The 25711-nt window shown below is 42.8% G+C and overlaps 1 protein-coding gene across 6 annotated transcripts in view; it reads left to right on the top strand.

Annotated features, from left to right (window-relative positions):
• LPP (LIM domain containing preferred translocation partner in lipoma) overlaps positions 1-25711 on the top strand; it is a 331785-nt gene that overhangs the window by 202867 nt on the left and 103207 nt on the right. For all 6 annotated transcript variants that reach the window (XM_063167037.1, XM_063167041.1, XM_063167039.1 and 3 more), the window contains one exon: positions 441-1115. In XM_063167037.1, the coding sequence (XP_063023107.1) occupies positions 441-1115 (675 nt within the window). The remainder of the gene's footprint in view (positions 1-440; positions 1116-25711) is intronic.

Raw genomic sequence — 25711 nt, 5'->3', positions numbered from 1 at the left:
ACAAGTGCTCTAGGGACCCAAGGAATTTCATGTCTCCATAGAGAGTATAATCTCATTTTCTCTCTTTTTCAAAACAGACTCATTTTCACAGGAATGCATGGGGTTTTCCCTAATTATCCTCTGGCGAGTCTCCCTTTTTTTTTCTGCGTGTATCATTTTTTAATTTGTTTGTTTGCTTGGAGGTGGAGGAGAAGCCTCCAAGGAGAGATGAAATGCCATGCACAGCACTTCTGCTCTGCTGCTGCGGTGCCGTCCCTGTTCTGTCAAGCAGGGGAAGGTTGATATAACCATTCCAAAACGTGTGGCCCTAGGTTATTCTTGCTTTCCTAAGTAGTTTGAGTTGAGATGTTTCTGTAAACCCCCATTTCCACCCTCGTTGCTCAACCCAGTGTCCAAGTGGCCTCTCCTACTGACCCTCTGTCTCTTTCCTTGCTCTCCAGGGCTCTGGGACCTCAAGCAGCTCCGCTGCCACCACCCCGTCCGTGTCCACTCCTGTCACTGGCCACAAGCGGATGATCATCCCCAACCAGCCTCCCCTCACCGCCACCAAGAAGTCCACTGCCAAGGGCCCGGGGCAGCCAGCGGCCATCCCGGTCACTCCCGTTGGCACCCTGAAGCCGCAGCCGGTGCCGGCCTCCTACGCCACGGCCTCCACGCCGAGCCGCCCGGCCTTCAACGTGCAGGTGAGGACGGCGCAGCCCAGCCCGCACTACCAGCCGCCCTGCCCGCAGCCCGGCCACTACGGCAGCCTGGGGCCCGGCCAGGCCTACGCCGCCGCGCCCTCCCGCCAGCCCGCTGCCCCTCAGTACAGAGCGCCGCAGCCCCAGGGGCCTGGCTACGGCTACGGCCCTCCGCCCGGCCGGCCCGCCGAGCCCGCCTACGGGTATGCGCCCCCGCAGGGCCGCTACCAGGAGCCCTACTACGGGGGCTACGGCGGCAGGAACGGCTCCGAGGCGCCCTACGTGCCGCAGAGCTCCTGGAAGGCCGAGCCGGCGTATCCTGCGAGTAATGCCATGGGCCAGGCTCCCCCTGCGCTCTACCAGCCACCGGGCACGAAGAAGACCTACATCACTGACCCAGTGCTGGCCCCGCAGCCGCCCGCCCTGCAGCAGAAGGTGAGAGATGCCAGTGGTCACTGACATTCTTGGGAGAGCCCCATGGCTGAACGTGGTCTGGGACACTCCCTGAAAGGTGGTGGGGGTTAAGGTGGTGCTATCAGAGGTGTGAGGGTGGTCTCCCTACATATGGCTTCTTTAAAGCTGGAAATATGGAGCTCTCATCTGTTTTGAAAAGAGCCTCTGCAGGGGCTTAGAAAAACTGTCAGCCTCAAGTAGTGAGATGGTGTCACATGTGTGCCAACCCACAGGAGGGAGGGAGGCTTTGGCCCTGTGACACGCTGTTGCCCAAGGAGCTCTCTGGCCATGCCTCTGTAAGGCATCACTCAGCTGGAAGCTTTTCTTCTGGGCACTCCCAAGACGAAGTGAGAGGATGGGTGTGAGCTGTTTCATGTACTTGTGGACATCCCTGGTTCAGCAATTAATCCTCCCTGTCCTCAGGCAGATGGGAGGTACACGAGAGGCTGGTTTTGATTGTGGTTCACAGTGATTGCGGAGGTTGTCCTCTGGTGTGTCGCTGTTCAAAGATCACTTATCACTGAAACCACATGGAAATGAGTCCCCACAGAGCTCGGCTCTGGTTTTCCTCTCCGATGTTGGTACACCGGGTGGCCGCCATCCACTTCGACAAGTGCCTGGACCTCATAAAGTGAAGTCAGTTTGAAATAAAAATTTAAAGTGGGTCTGCCTGGTTTCTCTGCCCAGGCTGATCCTGCCTGGCTTTTGTCCCTTCTGCTGGTGGCCATCTGTAATGTGGCTCTAGGAGGTGTTTTAGCTTTGTGGGGCCCTCATTGTGTATGATGAGCTGAGGTTTCACAAATGGTGAGGTAGGGAGGCAGCGATGCAGTTGCTGCCCAGGCCCACCTTGGCACGTCTGAGCACATCCATGCTCTTGAGTTTGGGAGTGCTCACAGAGAAAGGGGAAAAAGCTTCTTATACATAACAGAAAGCATGTCCCTTTGTCATTTTCTTCTCTAACAGCACGCAGATGGTCGTTCCTGAATTCCAAGTTTCCTGACAGTGGGAACTTTAAAAAGCAAAGATGTTTCTCAAGGCAGTTTAGAGAGGGCAAGAAATTACAGATGTCCTTGGAATATTATCTACAAGCAGCTAAGAAACTGCTTTTTCTCTTTTCTTCCCCTTCCTTGACAAGAACCTTTGAGGCAGGGTGAGAAGCAATAAACTCTCAGCTCTGCAGGTACTTGGTATAGAGCTTCGATTGAAAAGTAGTGAAAGACACAAAATTTGCACATAGCTTTAACTGGTGTAAATGGTTGTGGTTCCAGTGGAGTCACTGAGGAAATGCTGAGGTATTGCAGATCCATATTTAGACTTTTATAGATACAAGTAGGCTTATATATATAAAAAATTTAAAAACTGTAGTTCAGTCAGCATCTCTATGGAAACGCAAATCATCTCAAACCACAAACAGCACAAGCCTGTTAGTCTCATTTGCATTACAAAGCTAGAGGGACAATTTAATTTAGCTCAAGTTGGGGGTTTCATGTATGCCTATATATATTTGTATATACATGTTGGTGTGTGTGCACGTGGCATTTGCAAATACACAGGCAGAAATACTCATAAGTATCTCTATAAAAAATAATTTCAGTTCTTCTGCAGAACAGACTATCATCTGCTCAATGATAAACCCCTGCAGAAACTTTCTTTCTCTTCCAGCCTGCTAAATAGCTGTTTTCTTACCTATTTCACTTTTGAGCTTACAAATTCTCTGTAACATATTGGTGGCAAGGTTTGCCTTTAAAACACTGTTGTCCAGCCTTACCACGTGCTGTTCTCTTCCTTTGCAGAATATCTCATTCATAAAATCGACTTTGGGAATTATTTTATTTAAAAAGGGAAAAAAAAAGGCTGTGTTAGAGTCAGGTATCTGTTAGGAAGAATTGTCACTGTAATTGGATTTGGCTATCATGTAAATTTTAACATCTTTTCCAGCACGCACACATGATTCTGCATTTGTTTGTGTTTTGCCTTTTCAAGGTTGATTTAAGACCTTTCAGTTAAAGAAACTGTTAAAGAAAGGGTAAGAAGCAATAATACATATCACATAAAATGTAAGATGACCTTTAGGAATTTTTCTTCTTGCAAGGGAATGGTTGTAAAATATCAAACAATTTCTAAATGTATTCAGAAAACTGCATGCCTAATCTTGAATATAGTTTGTGTGCAAATTATTAAGGATGTTGTAGCAAATCCATCTCAGATTAAAAGTTCATGGTCCTTAATTCCAACATATACCATGATCCATCACTGTGAGGGCAAAATTTTTCATTAAATTTGTTTCATGTTTTTAAAGGGTAAAAAAATAAGGTTTATATTTGGCATTCTGGCTAGGAAGAGGTTCATGACACTGTGGCTCTGTGTTTTTTGCTGCGTACTAATCATGTTGAAGTCGCTGCTGATCCAAAATAAATCTGGATTGGTATGGGAACAGCAAGTAATCTGTACTGGTTCTTAAAGCCTGCTAAAAACAATGAGTTTTACTCACACACAATTCCGCATTGCATTCTGTCCTTGGGCCGCTTATGGGGTGAGAGCCATGCATGTGAAGCCTCTGGGCATTTTAGTCTTTAATGCAGCACCCTGTCCAGCATTAGTGCCCAAGTCCTAGTTAGGAAATGATCTGGTGGAGTGCATGTCCTCATTTAAACCTTCATGTGCTTCAACAGCCAGAAAACCTCAGGAGCTTTCTCTTCTGGATCGTGGGTGGTGGAGACTTCTGTAGGAACAGCAGCAGAGTTCTCATGAGACCATTTGGCTCCTCTCATGCTCTTGCTGTGCCTGCTCAGACCAAGCCAAAATGTCTTAACTCTCTCTTAACTTCTCCTCTCCCAAAGGGCAGAGGGCACAAGGCAGGGTGGCTCACTAGGTACACTCATTTCTGGCACCAACATGTCCACAGTAGACATATGACAAAACCAGTTTCTGATGTGGAGTATTCCCAGGACTTTGCCCTGTGGCCAAAGCAGGACTGGTAAACTCCCACCACCGACCAGCTCATCTATCACCAAATGTTTCCGTGCTGGACTGGTTAAGACACTGAAAACCCTTGTTAGTTCTCATATCTCCAAATATTTTTAGGTCATTTCGCCGGTTTTGGTAATGTTTGAGCATTTTTGAGACACTATCATATGTCTCAACTAGATCTGTGGATCTTTTAGGGTCCTCATGTATCTCCTGGTGTATTTGAGGGGTGGCTCTGGGAGATGTGTTCTTTCTAGATCCCAACTATTCTCCTAAATAGGCTTTGGGAAGCACATTCCTTCCTAAAGGGACCTTTCATGTTTTCAACATCTAGACTAGGTACCACTGAAGCCATTTGAGACAGCTTTGTGGCTCTGGTCCAAAATGGTGGAAATATTAACAAAACCATATATCTCTTGAGAGCAATTTAACAATTTGGTGAGGACAGAAGTGTCTTGTAGCTCCGATTTAGTACAGCATGCAAATCCGTGTTTCTTTGCTGCAGATTTGCTGGGAGGAGAAAAGGAGCAGTGTCCCTTTGGTAGCTGTGTCTGTTCTCCCTGACATGGCACAATTGCCTAAGTTCCTTAACCTGCTCAGCCACGGGTTGCAGTATCCCCATGCACACCTGTACAGGCATCAGTGCACATGGAGCATGGCCTCATCTTCAGACAGCCCTTCAGTTTTGCTCACCTTTCCAGGTGAGCACCATGAAAGGTGGGGAGACAACTGTAAACCAGGAGGATTTAATGAGGCAGCTCATGCTTGTGGCTTAGGTGGTGGTGGCTGCTCATGACTAGCAGACCTCAGCCACCGCGTGGTTTCCGCACTGCTGGAGGTGATTTCTTTGCTGCCTGCTGTAGCCAGCCCTGACATGGTCTTTTGCAGCTTGCAGTGCCCAAAAGGGACTGTGATGGCTTGCTATTTTCTCGTTTTATACAACTTTTGTCAGTTTTTCCACTGATTTAATGCCTGTGATGGACACATTCACTTGGAAGTTTCATCTTTGCCTCAGAAACAGCTGCTCACCAGTGCCCTTTGCTATGACTGATGCACTTCTCTTGCACTGGTTTAATTATTTTTACAGTCTGCCATCTCTCACTTAAAGGAGATACTTAAAGGCACTTGCGTTTGAGCTGAGACTAATTCTCTTGCTGTTTGCTGTTAATTTAGCGACTAGAAACTTTTCCTTCTCTGCAGATGAATTAAAGCAGTCTGCCAGATTCCCTTCTGCTGTCACAGGGATATATTCCTTCCTAGTGTTGCTTTTGACTTGTGGAGAAAGTCAGGCAGCTTGCTTTGCATTGCTTGCCTCCCCCAAAGTGTCTTCTCACCCAAAATTTTATGCTTTCACCTAAGTGTCTTCATAAAAGTCATGTATCAAAAGTTTTCAATGGATGGAGTTTGGAGACAGTGAAAAATGATGATTGAAGTTTGTTTTCTGTCAGTGCAGGACAGTGGCTTCCCATAGTTTTAATATGCTCAAATAAAGCAAACCAAAGTAAAATTTAAAAGGGTGATTTAAAATATTCTACTTTGGCATTTAATGAATTAAAAAAGACTGAAAGCTAATGTAAAATGAAATAGAATGTGAAATTCTGAAATTCAGAGTTGAATCTGCGAGTTCAGTGTGACATTTCAAAATTTCCAGACGAATATGCAGTTCCTTTCTACCCTGAGAATAGCAACAAATGTCAAAATGTTGACATTCTTCACAAAACAGTAATTCAGAGTTCTAACCAGCACTAGCTGTATATCAGCTGCTGACTCTGTCATTGCTTCTGGGTGGATTAAATTACATACTGTTGGTTCTGTTAAAATGAGGAGGAGGGGAAAGAAGGCAGTTGTGTCTAACAATAAGATAAGAAGCTCAGGACTTGTGGTACTGTGGCATTGAGAATGATGTTTTCCTCTCCAAGTTATTATAAATCTCTGCATGAAAATTGTTGTGGGTTTTCTCAGGTGAATAGGTGCTGGCAAGAGATGCAAAGACATTTTTTCAGAATGGTGTCCTTATCCTGACTGCAGGAATATGACAGAGTCTGGTTTATATCCTAGACTTTTGAAAGCGCCCAGTTCTTGGCTCAAAATGTGTTTAACATGTTCATTTGAGAACTTTACTCTTTGTTCTTTGTATTATATTTTTATTATTTAAACACTCTATATACTAGCAGGAACCAGCTGATGACAGAGCAATTAATCAGTTTTTTCTCTTAGGTATCATATATTTGAATTGTTTTCCTGAAATAGTGAAACAAAGAGTTGCCAAACAATTACCTTGAAGTTAAAGATAACAGGGAGCCTGCAGTTACCGGAGTAAGTCAGGTCAGCATATACTGAAAAACCGACTTAAATTTACAGCTTCAGGATGCAGCTTTTGTAGCTTTAGCCTTTAGTCAGCCACAATGGGTTAGTAATATAAGAGGAATAATTGAGAAAGAGGCTTTTGGCATAATACCTGGATGTTCTTTCTTGCTCCGTCTTAAAATAAGCTGAGGACAATGCCTCCACACATGATAAGGCATGGGGCAACCTTGAAGTTAATCAAAGGCTCTGCTTCTGTGCTGGTTAACTCTTGATAACCAAGTGTCTACCTTGAGAGATCCTGCCAGTCTGTGTTACAGACTAACATAAGAATTTTGGGTCTGAGGTCATAAGATGCAGCAAGTGTATACTTAGCATCAGACAGGGAGGCTGGCTGGTTTCCAGCAGGGGGTTTGCCTGAGCCCAGGGGCTGCCTGAGCTCAGCTCTCTAAGGGGCAGCCTGCTCTGTAGCATCATGTGATAAGGATGGTTGGCCTTGCTACTGCTTTACAGCTTTCAGTACAGAAAGCAGCACCCATAAAAGTGAGTGCCACTTAATTTGCAGGCAGACTCTGGCTGAGTGTGATGGTGCTGCTGATTACTGGAGGAGCTGATTCCTTCCATTTAAAAATACACTCGAGTCCAACCACATTGTAATTCTTTCAAAGCCAAAGCACCAGAGCGTGTGAGGAAGCTGTTCTTCTGTCAGATAACCTCTGTGTCATTGTCAAGTTTATTGCAATGAAGCCAGAACCTCAATGGGTAGAGAAATTTGTTCAAGGTTAAGCACCAATTGATTAGAAGAGCAGGGCAGAACAAGGAGACATGGAACATCTTGGTGTCATTTGGTGGCTCTTCTGTTTGAGGTGAAAGGGTCCCTGGCTGCCCTGTTGGTGTGAAACTCTTTGGGCTTATGACCTGATGGCAATGCCAGTGTTAAGAGAAATCACTCTGCTCATAACACAGTGACAGCATAGATGATGCTTTGGGTGATATCCTATTTTGGCCATGCCATTTGGAGTGGATCATCCTATATTTGGGTGGTTTTCCCACTGATGTCTGTGAAGCATATTTGCAGTCTTAATCCAGTTTTTAATGGCACACATAGAGATAAAATAGTAATGGTTTGTTACTGAAGCACCACTTTTTGCAGGGGGCTGTGTACAGTTTAAAAGATGAATCATTTTTCCCTGGGTAGGGATGGTTGTGCATAGGTAGGCTCTTGAGCCTAGTACTTGAATGAGCAGGCAAGTTAGACAACTGTCATGGTGCACAGTGAGCAGTGCCAGCCATGAAGATACCACCAAAAATAGATATTTAGTTGTAAAGATTACAAAGTAGTCTATAATGTCTGCTGGTATAATATTTGTTTCATCCAAGAATAATGGTATGAAGCAGTTCTAATATATGGTTATATTTAGTGATCATAAATGTTCTGGTGTTAAACTAACTTTGGCCTCCACATAATGGGCTTCCTGTTAAGATTTACCTCTGAATAACTATAAAGAAACATGATATAGTAAATTTAATAGCAGCCTTTGGGGGAAAAAAAAGTTAAAAAAAAAAGAGGTTTCCTATCACAGGCTGAAAGAACTCCTGCAAGGCAAACAGAATCTGCAATTACACTGACAGTTTTGTTCTTAAATGAAAATAATAGTGAATTATAAAGCTGTAAAATTGTTTTCACAACAATATTTTGTTTTTATAACTTATACTATTTCACTTAGTAGCTGCCTGGCTCCACAGCAAGTTACATAACATGGTATTATGATTATGATGCCTCAACTTTTTGTCTAGGGAATTAATTTAAGGGCTCTAAACTTTCCAGTCACATTTTCTTCTTTGTTCCAGACGCAATGTATTCTCTCTGCTGGAAGAAATATCAGATGAACTACGTCTTGCTTGTAGCAGAGTAATATTCATGTGTCTCTTTATCCACACTAATAGGGCAGTGACTTAGTTTCACATGGCTCCTCAAAATAGTCCAGATTGAAATGGGCCATCTAAAGTCAGCCACACAAAACAAATCAGAAGGGCGAAGCTGCTGTGTGTTAGCTGATCAATGTAGCATTAGCAAGGATTTTCCACAGTGTGGTTTAGCACAGACAAATGAATTACTCTTACTGTCAGTATCACTCGTCCTCCCAATTAAATATTTTTCTAAACAAACAAACAAACAAAATTTCCCCAAATGAGTCGGCTGTAACTTAACCTGACTTATTAGGATTAGTTTAGTCATCAATAAAATGGAGCCACACCTGAGCTATAATATACAGCAGATTAGCTATCATAATTTTCATCCTATTATTACCTAGTTAGACTCTAATTTACCAACACCTGAAGAATCTTTTTTTCAGGATTTCCTCCAGGTTTGTGACAACTGATTGTTCATTAAATGAATCACTTTCTTTCTGTTGTTGCTGCAGTAGAGCTTAAAGTGAAAACTCATGCCTTTTCCATGGAGAAAAATGGCCTAAATGTACAGGGAAGCTCCTGCTGTGTATATGTCACTGGTGGATTCCTTCTAGACTGTCACCAGGAAGCCTGAAGGGTTTTATTTTGCTGTCCAACTCAGCCAGCAGAAGAAATCTCTGTGAGGAAATATCCTGCAAGATTTGTATTCTTGTAAACCTCTGTTTCGTATTTATCTCAGGGACGCAAAGATTCAGGTGGCAATTGTGTTTTCCTGATCTGATGATCAGCATCAGAAAGGTGCCCTGCATCTCCTTGGTCAGCTGTGTTAGAAGACTGTTTTTCTGTTCCTTACTGCATCAAAATCCTTCCCCCCTCCTGTTATGCAATACTTACTTGTAACCTCTCTTTCCACAGGCTGCATCCCAAAAACATGCTTTAGAAACACATCAATTCTTGCACGACCTCGTTTGAATACTTCAGTTAAAACTCTGTCCTGAACCCACTTTCCCAACTGCATTTCCCATCATCTAGATTTTTCACAACTTTTACGTGTTTCTACATCACTTTCCCTCAGGGTTCTTGTCCTCTAAGGCTTAGGCTTAAAATTAGGCCTTTTGCTGCTGTAGAATTTCCAGATCACTGAGCAAGTGGTGGATGAGTCTCTCTAGTAGATCTTTCAGTACAGAGAAGTAATGCACTCGTACTGCAGGCAAGCATGGCCTTGTAGGTACCAGAGGGTGTTGGGATTGTGCTTGTGTTTGTTTTTTATGATGTTGCTCACCAATAAATATGGCCAAATATAGTTTTGAAATCTGAATTCAGCTTCCCACCCACCTTTCTGTACCATTTCACCATCAGGTCACCTTCTACTGAATAAATACAGAACAGCAATTAAAACCATGTGTGTAATTAAAAGAAATTCAGCAGAAATTTGAACAGCATGCAGATAAGAAAGGTAGAGGGATAAAGACAACTGGAAGCTCAGTTCTGTGTGACCTGCTTTTGAATAAACAACATTATATTCCACAGTCAATTATCCAAAAAGTACAATGTGTTCTGTTGCCAAAAAAAGGTTGTCAGATAGAAGTGGTTAGTGAAAAGGACACATGCACTGGAGTGAACATTAGTCTATTGTACTCGGTATAATATTATACAAACAGAGCTGGCTTGTTACTGGCTTTTTTCTTTTTTTTTTTTAATTTTTGGCTACAGATGTGATTATGCAGCTTTTTAATATTACTTCATGAACATCTAATTGCAGGCTTCAGCAAGAGGTGCAGACCTTGCTAGGGAAATCAAATAAGGTATGCTCTGTGCAGCCCAATAATAAGGCTTCCAATACAAAAGTGGAAAAACAAGTCATTAGTTACAACCATCGAACGGAGGTCTAATGGGAGCCACAGGATAAACATTCCATTTTATTATGTCTTCGTTATATGTTTTGCAAGAATCCATGGTTATAAATTAAAATTGCTTTTTGCAGCAGCGGCTGTAAAAAAGTTCAAAATCTGTGAATGTACCTATTATTTTTATTTATATCACAGCAGGCTGCTAGCAAAATTAACTTTTTTTTTCCCTCCTATTTGTTAGTTAAAAGATGGAAAAAGCATGCAAATGCATATCTGCAGGCAGCACTCGAAAATGCCCCCGAGCCTTTTTTTTTTTTTTTAAATCAAGATGGCATCAATTTAAAGTGGGAGACAAGAGAGGATAGGAAACCCAAACATCTCAGATAAAATTAACTTCTTCACCATTACACAAGTTGGTAGGGTCTGGTGTTTGTTTAGAAATTTAAATTAATGCTAGTGAAAGCATCCAGATTGTACTTTGACAGATGAGACAAGGATTTGCTTGAGACCATGTCGCTGACGAAGCAGAAGAATTTCCAGGGCTCTTCTCCAATTGAACTGGCAATTGTGGAGACCCTGATTACCAGCAAAAAAAAGCAGTATTAGGACAGGATTTTCCAATGCTGTCCTCTGCCTTCTGAGCTGATGTGTGAGAGAATGTGTTCAACCTCTGACTCTGCCCCAGACTCTCTCTTGAACCTTCCAGCAAAACAATTAATTTTTTGTTTCTTAATACAGCATTTGGAAGTCACTGCCCTAAGGTAACAGCCAGAGCAAGAGATGTGTGGAATGGAAATTTGTGGTGGTTGAAAACATCTGTTTCTCCTTTTAGAAAGGATACAGACACGCAGTCGTAAACCTTCATCACCCTCATCAACCCTTCTGCTTCCATTTAGGAGTTAATAATTAACTGAGGCACCATAGGCAGCTTCTCCTCTCGAGGAAAGAGGCTATACTGGACAGGAGATCTGTGGCTTTCAGTGTGCAAATCCCAAGCATTGGCAAATTGCTTCTGAGCTGTACTTCCTCTGATCTAGGAAAGCCTTTTGTCAGAAGCTTAAATTCATTATGTGAAGGCTGTACGTCCAAGGGGGAAAAATAATTGTATGCAAATGAAAAAAAGGCAAAAAACCCACTGCTACAGAGACTTTTTTACTCTTTCACATTAGCATTCCTGTGGGCCATTGAGGAAGCAAGCTAAGGTGGTCTCACTTGGGCTGGGAATTCCTGCTGTAGGCAGGTTTGAGGTTCATAGTCATCTTTCTCCAAGGACTGGTCAAGAAGAGCCTCCAGTCAGGGACCACAGCTCTTCTCTAGGATGGATCAGATTAAAATATGATACATGTTCCTAAGTCTCCACGGTGCTGCTCTTGCTACTCCCTGGTTAACACCATTATAATTCTGCTAGTGATGCTTAGTAATTGTTCTAAATACTAGATAATGCCAAGAATTCAATACCATGGAACCTAATTGTTTTTCTGTCATTGGGAAATTAAAGAACCCTGTGTTTAGTGATGAGAAGCCTGTTTTAAAGTAAAAACCTGGATTTTTCATTGCAGGATGAGTTCCTGCAAGCTTTGCCTCCCACTGTGCTGCCAGTTGCTGAGAAATTATTTTATTTCCCAATTTAGATGTTGGACAGTGACTCAATATGCCCTGGAAATACTATCATTCTAGCAATTTTCTCATGTGGTAGCTCAGCTTAATGTTGGAGAAATGGGTAGTTATGAGTCCAGACACTATAACGTTGGACTTGGGTTCTAAAAATAAATGTTTGGTTAACTTTTAGTCGTCAACAATTTTCTGCTGCCACACATGTTAGAAAATGGAATAAATGGCCTCATTCAATTCCAGACACACTCTGTGGTCAACAGAAGTATCTGCAGAAGATTTAATATGGTGGCAATACAGATAAATGCGGTGGCCACTCTCCCCGTATGGCATGTGCACCCTGATGTTTAGAACCTTGAGAGCAGAAGAGTTAACTGTTCAGTAAGAAGAACAGGTGAGCAATTGTGCATCTAGACCTTACCAGCATGCCTGATTTCTCAAATGTCTCATTTCTGGCTTTAGTCTTGGGGGTTTAACCTTTTTCCTTCTTAGTTTCTTCTCTGAAACAGGTATAATGTTTACCTCCTGTATCACAGTGGGGGTTTCAAGACTTGATTGTCTGCAAATTAGTTTTAAAGTCTATAAATGCAAAGTAGTGTTCCTATTTTCTGTGTGAAAGGCAGTGAAAATCATTTGCCGAGCCTCTCACAGCAGGCACAGTGGTTATTTGAAATGAAGTATATTTCTGTACCTTTGTATGTAAATGAAAGAAAGATCTCTCTTAAATCTGTGGCTATTAACAACAGTTAACTTTTAGCATTTATGTAGTGTTTTATATTGTGAGAGCTCTCTTAGGAATCTCAACTAAATTCTTCACAAAGCCTCTGAAAAGCATATGGCAATATTCTGCTGTTATGGTCATTTTCCCAGACTCACAGAGGGAGATAGTACCTCAGCCAGGCTCAAATGGGTAGCAGCCCCATGGTTTTCTCCTCCCTCAGTGACAGACAGAAAGCAAGGACCTGTTCCAGGCAGATGAAAAAGGTTCCCTCAGAGGTGGAGAATGAGCTATTTAATCAAGTCATACAGTTTTATGAATAAGTCAACATTCGGAGGGTGAGGTATATACATTCCTTGAGGAGCAGTGCAGAGCTGTGACCTTGTCTGGATCTAGGGGCTTTGGTGGGATTTAGGATAAATGTGGCCACTCTCCCATGTGCTGAGTGTGTGCTTAGAGCAGAAATAGGCAGTGCCTCACCATGGCTTAAGTCCCTGTTTTATTTTGTTGCCAAGCATGAGGAAAGGCCAGTGAGATCAGGCATGACTACTGACATCCTCAGCTTTCCTTTTATTGAAGCATCTGCATGTTTTATGGGGAACCAGATACAAAGAATGTGGGAAATGAGGAAGAGGATAAGTGTTGTTGCCCAGTGTTCAGGATTGTTCAACCAGTTTCCTTTGGTCTTCAGTTTGGGATGGTTCATCAGACATTTGGTGGCCATGTTATGCCCCATTTGGTTTTAGAAGGCTTTAAAACAAACTAATTTATGGAAGGAGCTGTGTTGCAGCTGGAGTCAGGCTATCTCTGTACAGTAATTCCAGCTGTTGCTGGAATGAGATGAGAAACCAGGAATGGAAACAAGCAGACATCCAAAAAAGCCGCATCAGATACGACACCTCATATATGAAGCACATACATGGAATTTGTATAGAATAACATTTTAGCAGTGAGTTTGGTCTATCCTATGAAGGCTCTTGAGTTGTAATGTACCGGTTTTCATTTTGCAGTGTGTATATTGGATCAGAGTGATGTCACTATGACAGTATTGACTTTGGAGCAACTCTGTTGATTTAGCAACAGCTGGGAGTATAGATCAGAAGCTAACATAGTATTGTCATCTGTGGTTCTCAAGCAACAACTAGGAGACCGAGTAAATCATAGAGTAGCCTTTTCTGTTCTCGTATTTCCTGCCTCCCTAAAACAATTACACATTGAACCTGTTCCTGGTACAACAGTGACTTAATGGTTAGCTCTAGGGGAATCAACACCTTATCCCTGCTGGTTACCAGCCATAACATTTTTCACTACTTTCTTTTCTGAGACATTGTTTCTAGGCAAACTTTAAAAAATTACTTGGAGATTTTACTCCACATGTATAAAGATATCTCTGTGTGAGTTCTTGTAAAGAAGAAGGAAGAGGAGTGCTTTAACAGTAAATAACATTCTGCAGTGTAAACCCATCCATTTCTGGGGAAGTTTTCTGTAGCATTCCGAGTGGGCTGTGAGTGATTGGGGCTGTTTCTGAACAGACACCACCAGTGATGTGAACCTCATCAGAAAGGACTGTTGGCAATATAGGTGGAGAGCAAAGGCAGGTATCAGGAGGGATGGGTTGTGAACATGCATCCTCACAGATATGAAGCAGAAATAATGTTTAAAACTTGGGCCCTTTTTACACATATACATTTCTTCCTAAGCTTTCTTTCCAAGCCCCCTACTCCTGATTTTTCCCAGAAGGATTTCTCTGAATCTCACATCTTATTTTTCTTGGTCAGAGTTTTTTCCTGCTTCTCTTACGCTCTGCACAAGAGGCAGCTGTTCACTCCTCCTCAGTGATGAATATATACAAGGGTCAGTATACAGCGTCCAGAGCATTGTGATGACAGTGAGCAAGGCAGCTACACTGAGCTTTTGCTGATGAGAGTTTATTACTCATGGTTTCATGTCAGCTCATATCTGCCTCAGCTGTTCTGCAGATGCCTTTCTTCCCATACACTGATTTTTCACTTGAATTGCAGGAGATTGCAATTCCTCAGCCAAGGTGTGTGGCATTCCTCAGACCTGTGTGATTGCCACTGTGTAGTTCTAGATTGGCAGAAGCTCAAGTGATTTGAGTGCTGGGAGAACCGTGAGGACTCAAATTGTGGAACTGCAGGAATGAGTACAAAAATCTACCTGACAAAAAGAAGCAACTTGGAATTGCTGACATACATTTAGTTGGAGGTTTGTTGTGGGATATTAACACCCAGATGCATGCACATGTGTGTAGACAAATACCAGCTGGATAATAACACTTTAGAATTCTACCCATGTCCTCAGTGTTGGCTCATCATCCATGATTTCTGCTCTTTTGTGCCTCCTATTCATGAAGTTTAAAGTACTAACACTGAGGGCTGACTCCTATGGCCTTCAGCTGAATATGTGCAATGAGTTGTTTTTAATCAAAACATGATATTTGAGTGGCCTAATGTCAGCCTTTAGCACAAAGAATTCACCAGCTTGGTTTGGCAGCTTGGACCCTGTATTACCTTCCTTTTCTCTGGGTGTTACTGTGGATGAGCTGTTTCACCTGGTTTCTTCCATCAACCTGCTTGCCCCAGGCATGAGCAATTCAGGTGGTTCATTCTCCTTTCATAGGAACTGTGGTGGGATCATGAAATCTTCCCCCAGGGAAGAAGCTTGGACATTACTGTGTGCAAGCAGTGAAGGACCATAAGAATGCCTCTGAATAGGCAGCTGCTCATCATGCACATGCGAAAAACAAACCTTGTTTGGGTTAATTAACATGCCCAAGTCCAAAGAGAAAGTGGTGTTGAAGTGGGGGAAGTGAACCCAGAGCTTTTTGACACACAGTGGTCTGTGCTTCCCCTGAAAAGGGGAAGTTGTAATGGCACCTGTAAGGTTTGTGGGGTTTTGTGTGAGGCCATCCAAACCGCCAAATCCAAATTTCAGCGAGTCTCTGTTTTCCTTTGTTCCTGCTTCACTGGGCTCTCAGAGAATCTCTCAGGGAAAGGGCCATGTCTGTGTGTCCTCCTGGGAGGTGCTGGGCACCCCTGGTGAGCCTAGGAGCTGAAGTTCTGATGCCTTTCAAGTGATGCTTCAGAATGACATTGCCTCTCTGGCTGGGATGCCCAGGCACGGGGCAGTGAGCAGAGCAAACAGGGTGGGTTGGAGTGTGTGTGTTTGCTCAGCAGAGTGCAGCTGCCTTGTCTGCTTGTTTCAGAGCACAAGGGAAAGAGGACAGCCAGCGGTCACCAGCCGCCTTTAGTAAAACATTATCTCAATTAATCCTTTGGTTGTGTTGTTTATTAAGGGACAGCACTGCCCACACAGCATGTAAGTTTATCCCCTACCTTGTCTTAGTCAAAAGGCTAGGGCAGTCTGACAGTGCAGCAAGCCGAAAATTCCTCCTGTGGATGACACTGAAAGAGCAAACCTCAAGAAAAGCTTTCAGTGTAGCTCAAGGCACAGCCAGTCCTGCTTGTTTGATCTCTCCCTGCTTTCCCTCTCTGGCCACCACAACTCACAGTAGTACTTGCTGATTCACAAATGCATGTATTCCCTCTCACTCTACATCTCTCTCTTGCATTGTCTGACAAACAAGGAGCTTGTACAACTATCTGACTTCTGGTGAAAGCACTGAACACCTTGCAGAGCTGACCTTCAGTGTTTTCCTTGCTGCAGCATGAGCAGGTTTTAACTTAAAAGTGACAGGTCAAGACCAGAGCCAGACTAACATTGTGTTTGATGTTCTGCTGGTCCAGCAGTATTTGTCTTGGTTATATTGTTGTAGTAGTAGTGAATTCCAGAAGTTCATTGCTGTTTCTTTTCCTGTGTCTTCAGCATCCTGACCAGTAATGCCAGTAGTCCTTCCTTTTTTTATTTTATCCCCAAACCAAGAGACTGTTAGACATACCACTTTCTGCAATCTTGTGTTCTGGAAGGCCACTGCATATATCCATTACTCTCTTCATCTGGGTCATTTGCAGATGTGCTGGTGCCTTGTATATAGTTCAGCATCTTGAGAGACCTGCTATTTTCCCCATCACTGTTTTGGTCCCAGTCTCTGCTTTGGAGAGTTTTCTGTTGTCATTCAGTGTCTAGGGAGCTGCTGGCTTTCTTAAGCACCTTAGTTGGCTTGTGCTGAGACACTGGCACTTGTTCAGCTGGGGCTGGTGATCTTTGTATATTTGACATATCGTTTGCTCTTGTCACGCCATATGTCCTCTACTTACACTGTCCTGGATGGGTGCCAGTAAGAAAAGGACAAGACATACAGCACAATATGAGATGGCAGAGAGGTTTTACTGGTGTGTGAGGAAAGATTTTTATCCTGCCCTCTTAGCAAGTGTTTGATATTCACAGGAATGTCCAAAGTGCTCTCCTTGTTCTCCGGAGCTGGGGCGCAGCTCCAAGCAGTTGCAAACAGCCCTCTCAGCCTTGCACAAGGCTCTGTGATGTGAACACATGGCTGTTTTCACACAGGTCCTCCCTGCACAGGAGTGGTGTCCTTAGTGCCAAATCACCTTTGAGCCACAAAGCACTTATTAATCCCACCAAAAACTGTGACTGACTGAGACAAATTCACCTTTGAAAATTGAGCTAATGCAATGTGATGACTCAGAAACATCAAGGGATTTTTTTATTTGTTTGTTTTGAACCACAAATGGTGCTGCCTGAAGTTTACCTAGGGTCAAGCTACAAACTATAGAGCCAAATTTTGACTGTGCTGATCTTTGGAGCTTAGCTCATTATAGGAAAGCCAGTCTTTAACTGGGATACATAATCAGATTTGAATTTCACCTCAGAGCCAAGAACTGATCTCTAACTTCTACAGTTCTGCATTTTCTATAAAGTACGTATTTATAGTCAATGTGACACTGCCACATGACTGGTAAACAAGCAAGTCCAAAAGTAAACACTGTAAAATAGGAAACTATGGACAGTATTTACATCATCAAAGTTTCCCAAAATATCTTCAGCTATTATCATTTGTCTAATGTTGTCATCATCTTGTTTGTTTGTTTTTTGTTTTCCTTAATTGACTTTGTACAGATTCCTTTTGATGTGAACTACACACCATCTTTTGTTGGTATTTTGTCAGGGAGAAATATTCATCTGATTTGGAGGGAAATCCTGTTCAGGCGTGAAGATAAAACAAAGATTTGTGTAGTAGGTGCAAATTACATCTGCTTTCATCCTTTGTTTTAGTATGAATATATCATTTAGGTGGGGAGAGCTGATGCTCATTTGTAGTGCTAAACCAGTTGTTGATCCTCCTAAACTGAGTGAAAGTAGTGAAAAATCCCCAGGAAAAGTAAAGAAGAATTTTGCTTTTCGTATCTTCACATGTGATCTTGCCAAAATTTCTAGCATGCTCACAGTGCTCTGACTTCATTGCTGCTTTGCTTTTTTTGACTTGTGATCATTTCAGCTTCATTACTAACAACTAACCCCTTTCATCACTCTCTCTCGCTCTCTCTCTCTCCCTCCCTCCCTCTATTTATTTAGAGATTGACCTTTTGAGTGTTTGCACTAACAGTTCCTCTTTGTGAATTGTTCAACCGCTGAAAATAAGTTCCAAGAAAGGGAATGTTATTTTTCTCTTGCATACTTGCTGCATTCAGAAGTTGTGCCTGTGCACCTGCTTTTCAAATGAAGTGCACCCAGCTGCTCTTGCCTGTTTTGGGATGCCCAGAGCTTAGGAGACAGTGCCCTGTAGTGAAAATTAACAATTGTGATTTGGCCTAGAGGATGGCATTAGGATATATTGGCACCAGTGATAACAAGGGAGTCAAGCACTTTGTTTTGCATCCCCTTTGAAAAGTTTCAGGAATGCACAGTTTCTCCAGAGCTGCACACATGAACAACATATTCTACCACTTGCATGACTGGCTATGAGAAAGACTGCAGAATCTGCAGCATTAGGAGAACAAAAGAAATATTCTCTTTTTTTTGCTTACAGCACCTGAGATGCAAATGAAAGGCAGAGGAGTCTTGCATATGGAAGAGACTGTATATTTTCAGTTTTTTGTAATCCTTACTTCAGACAGAAGTGTACATTTGTTAACAGGACAGTGAGATCTTGGTCTGGCCGTCATTCTAGAGATTAATGTTTTGTCCTCTGAACCATTGATAAAATTTCCTGTATGAAGAAGAGGAGGCAGAAAGTTCAAGCAGGAAAAAGCAGAAACTCAGATCAAACTAGAGGAGCAAGCACTGAAAAAGCCCACAAGCCCTGTTTGCTCCAGAGCAAAGCAAAGCTGAGGAATGGGAGACACAGAGAAAGCAGGACACTAAGGATTGATGTCTACCACAAACAAAAGCAGCTTTGGAATGGTTATTGCATAGGACGGCGCTTAGGAACCCCAGTGCTCAGAATTAGGCTAGAGTGACTGTGAGGGCTTTTGACAGAGCTCTGGGACGCATCTCCTCTGTTAAGTGTGAGAGAAACAAGAAACCACAGGGAAATGACTGCAAACCCCCTTGTCAAAAGCTTTGAGAAATCTTCCTGACTTTTACTTTTCCAAATTTGACACTGTTATTCCTAAATCTGTTACATTACAAAACACAGCACATGTGCAAGCTGCTGAGTTGCTGTTTAATGAAGCATAGTTTCCTATTGCCTGTGAGACAGTTTTTACAGACATGAGGTTTGCGCTTTGGTTTGGCTACTAGAGCCAAGCCCTGAGCTCGAGGGACTGCAGTGGTCTCAAGCAAGGGACAATCATTCTGTTATTTCTGCACCTCATTTAGCAACCCTGTTGAATTATCTAAGACTGACCAGATGAAAGCCAAGGTCAGACTCCACGTCTTCAGCCCCAAGAAGAGCTATGAGAAGTTAATCTTCGTGGTATGTGGTGTCACCATTCAGCTGCACTGTCACCTGCAGTGTTCTAACCACATGGTGCAGGAAACAGCAATACATTGAAAATAGAAAATATTCTGCTCCTGTCACAGTCATTTCAGGCCCAAAGCTGGGTCTGGCCACGTCCTCTGGTGCATGAAAACTTTCACTGGCTGTGGGCTCTGGCATCTGCCTTGCACACAGGTTTCTCAATCTATTGGCAAAGAGCCACCTTTTGTTTAAATCTACGGGATTGCAGCTGGCCAGGTTGGTCATGCTGAAATATGTAAGTGCTGTGCCTTGCAGCCTCTGGGATCCATCTGCAAGAGAGATTAACTTCCTAGGTGTCCCTTGCCTAATCCCTGAGCTCTGACATGGCCAGGCTGTTCTTCAGCCAGTAACTCATGCTGGTGCTGGTACCAATTTCCCAGTATCCTTGGGTTAGCCTGTAAGGTTGTTGCTTTCTCCTTAAGTTATTTACTCTGAAACTGCCCAAATGTCATGATTAAGCCAAACACAGCACTCCAAAGCATACTGTCTTTGATCTTAATTACAGTAGGTTTGGCTTTGCTTATTGCATTTATACTTTTCCTTCCTGATTATCTGACTGGTAACTTGCACACCCAGGATCCATTATTTATTCAGGATTGAGTATATTTCAGAGATGACCTTCCAGACACTTCTCCTGGCAAAGGCCATTTCTAGATGGGAACCCCAGTGTTGCTACCAAATACCTGCTGGGCTCCTCAACTGAATTCCTGCTGGTGTGGTACTAAGAGGGTGCCCAGGCTTAGCCAGTCCTGTCAAGGTGTTTCGTCCATAGCAAGCTTGATCGGAACAAGCGTGGGCCTGGCCCACATTGAGGGTGGTGAGCTGCTTTGGGGAGTGGATTTGGGAGGGTTTGAGACCTGAGCTGCCTTGTATTCTTCATTCCCCAAAACAAGGAAATATTCATTTTTATTGCCAAAACAGGATTTTTATTCCTTCAATATAAATCAAGGCCTCAGGCTCGAGTGTTGCAAACACAAGTTAGCACCTGCTCTTTCTCACTAGAAATAACTGCAGTGAGAGTATGATACTGCAGCTGTAACATATTGCAATCCCTCTTCTTTTTCTTTCTTTTAAGGATAATTTTTTCTCTCTGGCACCCAGCATTACAAATACACATCTGTATTTGGCTGCTAAAGAAGCAGCCTGAGGTAGGATTTTCCATAGTACAAGGCATTTGACTTTGGTAGGGGCTGAGGGGATGCAGCAGTTCAGAAAACGTGACCTCTCATTTAGTGTTTACAGATGCATTTCAAAGCTTGACTTCAGGTACCTGAGTTTGAAAATGTTTGATCTAAAGTCCTTTTCCCCTTTTGGTTTACTGCCAGCTCTTATCTGGCCATTACTGTAGCAGGTCACCACATTATCCCTTACTAGCTGCTATCAGTAAGTGTCAATTCCCAGCAAATGAATTCAGCAACTTGACAATATTTTTTTTATGACATCTATTTAAAGATGACAAAAATCATAAATCTTGTAGGCTTTTCACTGAGAGTTTTTATTGAGTTTGTTGATGAAACAACTTCACAGCTCAGCTGAAGAGGAAATGCAGGGTATGAAGAAGCAAAAGACTTTTGATAGTGTGCAGTAGTCCAAGAAATTGAAGATAGAAACCAACTTGCTGGCATTCTGTCCATATACCTTCTTCCTGGTCAGAGCAGGAGTTTCTCTTCACACCCCTGAGAGAGGCAGAGCAGTTTCCAGTGCATCTGGAAAAGAGGCCAATCACCGCGTGAAGCAGGGGCTGTTTTTGACCACGGGAGTTAGAGAAGGGGAATTCGGACCTGGAGGGCGGCACTCGGGGCGAGCGTCACCTCCCTGAGTGCAGCAGTGTTTCCTTCTCTCCTTCACATCCTGCAGTGGAAAGTTCCATTGCAGTGCTGTTGTTTTACAACTACAAATTTTGTTTGCTGAGGAAAGTTTGAATCTTGTGGACATTTTGATAACAGCCCATAAACTCTCCTCCATAAATCTGTTTGGTGAATTCCCTGGTTGCCATTTGCATTCCCATCCTCTGGGCAGGCCAGTGGCTCTCATTGACACTTACTTTATTTTGCAGTCAACAAATTGACTGGCAGAGTTTACAGGATATTTGCAGCATTATGCAACAAGTGGGAAGGTTTATGGTTTTCTGTAGAAAGAAGATATAATTATAAGAACTAATATAACTGCTTTAGCAACCACCCTGACACCAGGTTGGCCCATAAAATTCCAAAGTCTGATTGAAAATAGTCTCTAAAAAGCATGTCTCAGGAATAAACTTCTATTTAACATAGAGGAATGGATTTTACCTGGTTTTAAGTGTTGAAGTTATTTTAGGTAACATTCCATATTCTTGAAAAGCAGGGATTGGCTCATCTTCCAAGATTCAGCAGACTGATGTTACTTAAAACAGTGGCATAGTGCTTCTGCAGTTGTATGTTTATCAAAGTTAATGTATTAAATGTAGTATTAATGTCTTCTGCTATAACAATAGTATTCTGGTGTATCTTGTTCCACTGTTCATTCAGTGGAACAGTCAGTCTTGCATTACCCATCAAAAAAGCCCCATTCTGCAGAGATAAAATCAGACTATGAGGTAAATCCAAACTAGATTGTGCTGGTCTCTGAAGAGAAATTACATTTTTAAAACCTGGCCTTGGCTAAACTCCCACTGACTTTGAGCCAAAATTTAACCTATGGTATAGTAAGCACCATTATTTTCCCTTAAGTGATATTAAGTCGCATCAGAGGTCCTTTAAGTGTCCTTCTATGTTTCAGTCTCCCTGCAGATGATAGTTGACCAGCACTCCCATAAAACATGCATGCACTTAGTCAAAAAACCAGCAGCACTGACTTGTCTGTGTCCAGAGTGCACAGCTTTCCTTTCCTCTTTGCCATGCTGTCTCAGAGGATCCCAGCTCCACTGCATGAATGCTCTTGTTCTCTGAGATGAGTTTGGAAATGCAAGCCCCAAGGTGAAATTTCCTGCACTGGTATTAGGCTCAAAGACAAGTGACTCCATCTTCTAAACACTGTTGTTGTAGCACTTTCAACTTGCTTAATGAAGTTGCCCAGATTCATGACCTATGTGCTTTACAGGTAGGTGTGTTTTTTTATAGCTATACTATATTTGTGTATGTTGGATATATTATACATATGTGTACTGTATACCTGGGATTATAGTTTTGAAAAATCTTGGTCTTGTTCTCTCACTAACTCTTTTCTCTGGAGTATCCAAAGCAGAGCATGGGGAGAATATGTTTAAAAAGTTTTAGACTGAAGGAGTGGAATTGGGATGTTGCAAACTTGCCCAAGGGAAAGAAGTAATGTCAGTTTAGTGCAAAGCATTTCACAATGTTAACCTCTGGTACATCAGACCTAAAGCCTTTACTACATATGCACGAGGTTTTGGTATTGCCAGTTCCTCAATTGGATTATTTTAAACTAGTGAGCAAAACTACAAAGCCTTTTCTTTGTCATTGCTAAAGGGTCTCAGGAAACTAATTGCCACAGCAGAGAGTCCTGAACTCTGACCCTTGGCCTGAGAGCTGCAGTAGGTTCTGTCCTGTGTGTGGCGCAGCACAGAGCAGCACAGTGTAGACTGCTGTCCTGTGTTGGTTATCAGGCACGCTAACAATGTGTTCAGCAGATTTCTCTCTACTCATGCCTATTTAAGAATGCCATTTTAATAACTGAAGGCTTAATACTAAACTTCCAAACTTCTAATGTTGTTTACACAACAAACAAATCAGATCTATTTCGACAAGCCGTAAATCTTTGTCAGGTGCCATCACCAGGGCTGTTTTATAACAGCACTGGACTTTCAGGAATTGCAGTAAATAAATGAATGAAATTAAAGCCCTGTGGTGAACTTCAACCAGGGCAGTGGATCTACTGGAGGCTGTCTGCCTGCTGCAGAACACCACTTCATCTTCTCTGATGAATCACCACGTTGTGTGCAGCATTAATAAACAAGTGCCAGAGAGAAAACAAGGTGTTATCTAGATGTAATGAACTCCTGAACTGACTGGAGAAGGTGACATGCTGACATGAAGTCATCCACTATGAAGCAAGACAGGCCCCCTCACCTCTGGAGCCCAGTGATAGGTATCACAAAGCCACTGTTACCTGAACAATTATCTGTGGAGCCAGCCCTGCATGGTTGCCCCATTAACATTTCATGTGCAAAGAGATGAAGCTGTGAATGCTTAAAAGTCTCCCAGTGGCTGAACTGCAAAGCTTTTATATTTTCTTTATTTGAAGACTTAGTACACAGGCGTGTGCGTGCACATAATCTTCAGCCTGGAGATTTCAAGCTGTTAGGTAAATGAAATGTTTCAATGACAACTTTTTTGGGTCTTGTCACTAGATACTGTTAGCCTTTAGTAAATTAGGAATAAATACTTGCAGAGAGAGTTTCATTTTTCTTTAGCACTATTTTCTGGTGGCAGCTGGACAGATAATGCAGCCACAAAGTGAAACTTCTTTATAAAGAAGTGCAAGTACAAGCTCTTCTGAGGCTTGCAGGCAAACCCCTGCAGCTTCATAGCAGTAGTCAGCAATATTTCAAACAGTGAGAAGATAATGGTCACTTTGAAATGTAAGAAATGGATTTGGATGGTAAATTTCAAAACCAAGCGCCGATCCAATGATTGTGACCACATCTGATTGCAGCAGTCATGCTGAGGGGGGCCTGAGTCATAGTCACACTTGAAGCCTTTATGCCTCACTCTGGTTGTAAAAAATGGGCTTGAAGTGGGGGTTAATTGATCTGCACCTGCCCAATGCAGGAACTGTTAAAAAAAGGTGTAGGGCAAATGTGAACCAGGCATCTTGTGGATGGAAGAATTATTTTTTCAGTTTATGGGCACTTACAGAATTTTCCTCTCTTGCAAGTAGGTGAATGTGGTTGTCTCCACTGTTATTCTGTCCACCTTGAAAAGAGTGGGCTGCTCAGATTGTCTGAGAGTGTTGAGTAGTTTTTTTAAAGCCGAGTTCTTTTGAGATGTCCAACATGAGGTGTGTCAGTGTCTTCAGAAAATGTTGGGTTAGGTTTTTCAATGTGATTTAAGGTACTGTGAGCTGCTAATTAACTTACTGTTTTCAGTGTGTCCTGCCCTCTTGTCAACCCAGATGTTCTGCTTAAACCCAGAGAAGGGGAAAGTGCATCTGCCCAATGTGCTTGTACGTGAGAGATTTGCAAAAAAAGTAATGCAGGATGCAAAATGAAAAGTCAGATTGTGTCTCTGGTGTTTCTCATGCATTCCCACAGCATGTACAAGTCTCTAAAAGCATGTCTTTTCTGAAATGCCCCATTTCCCTTTCACCCTCTGTAATGCTGCTGCTTCTGTCCAGCCAGCATGAGTTGAGCTGTGGAGTTCAACTGCTTTGTGAATTAATTACAGGGGTGAAATCTGCTGAGGAAGAGATGAGGGGATGCAGTCACAGGAGCCCTGTGGCTCACATGTCGCTGCTGCTGCCGCAGCTCTTTCAGCATTGGACAGAGCTCTGCGGGGCTGCCGGGGCGCAGCAAACGCTGCAGCCGCCCTCGGCAGCAGCAGGGCTCCCAGAGGGGCTTCCAGAGCTGGGCAGCCTGGAGCCACAAGGTTTTGTGGCTCTGAAGGTTTTGCCACAGTTCCTAGCAGCATCATCAGAAAGCCATAAGAAGCTCAGTACCTTCTTGGGGAAAAAGAGTTAATGGAATTTGGTTTTGGCTGGATGGGTATTGTGTGTGTTTCTTTGATGGTGTTTTAGATAACCTAGTGGAAACTTAAAGATTCACTTTTAAACCAGTATAAAAATAATACTGCCCATCTGTTTAACTAGTCTTGGTCTGTCTTGTAACAGTTCACTGACCATCTGTTACTGTGGTGTAGAGATAGACATTGTGAATCCACTTGACTGTGTGAATTTCGGACTTCAGTTTATTTTTGGTTGCTGGTACATATGGACCCTGTTCTGTTACTCTTGATGTGTTTGTTCACAAGGACTTCTTAGCGCTAATTTCCCTGGGAGGGGTGTTTCAGAATGGGGGAAGAAGGGGAGGAAAAGCAATTAATTTTCTACTTCAATAACCACAAATAATTTTTTCTAGTTTGGATCCCATCTCACTGTCTTTTCCCCAGCAAGCTGTGTGGATGGATTGAGCAGCCAGGGGAGAGTGGCAATCCAGATGTGAGCTATCTGATTAATGAAGTCACTGTCAGACATGCATAGTAAAACTCAGACAAAATGAATCATTTCAGGGTTCTCTTATCAGTGTTTCTGCTGTCTCCCTTCTTTCACATGGTGTTAAAGGCTGGGCAGGGTGTCTGGGCCCTGCCACAGTGCTCCT

This window comes from Melospiza melodia, chromosome 12 (genome assembly GCF_035770615.1).
Source record: "Melospiza melodia melodia isolate bMelMel2 chromosome 12, bMelMel2.pri, whole genome shotgun sequence".
NCBI lineage: Eukaryota > Metazoa > Chordata > Aves > Passeriformes > Passerellidae > Melospiza > Melospiza melodia.
The sequence above is the reverse complement of the archived record's forward strand: the minus strand, read 5'-3'. Positions and strand labels throughout refer to the sequence as shown.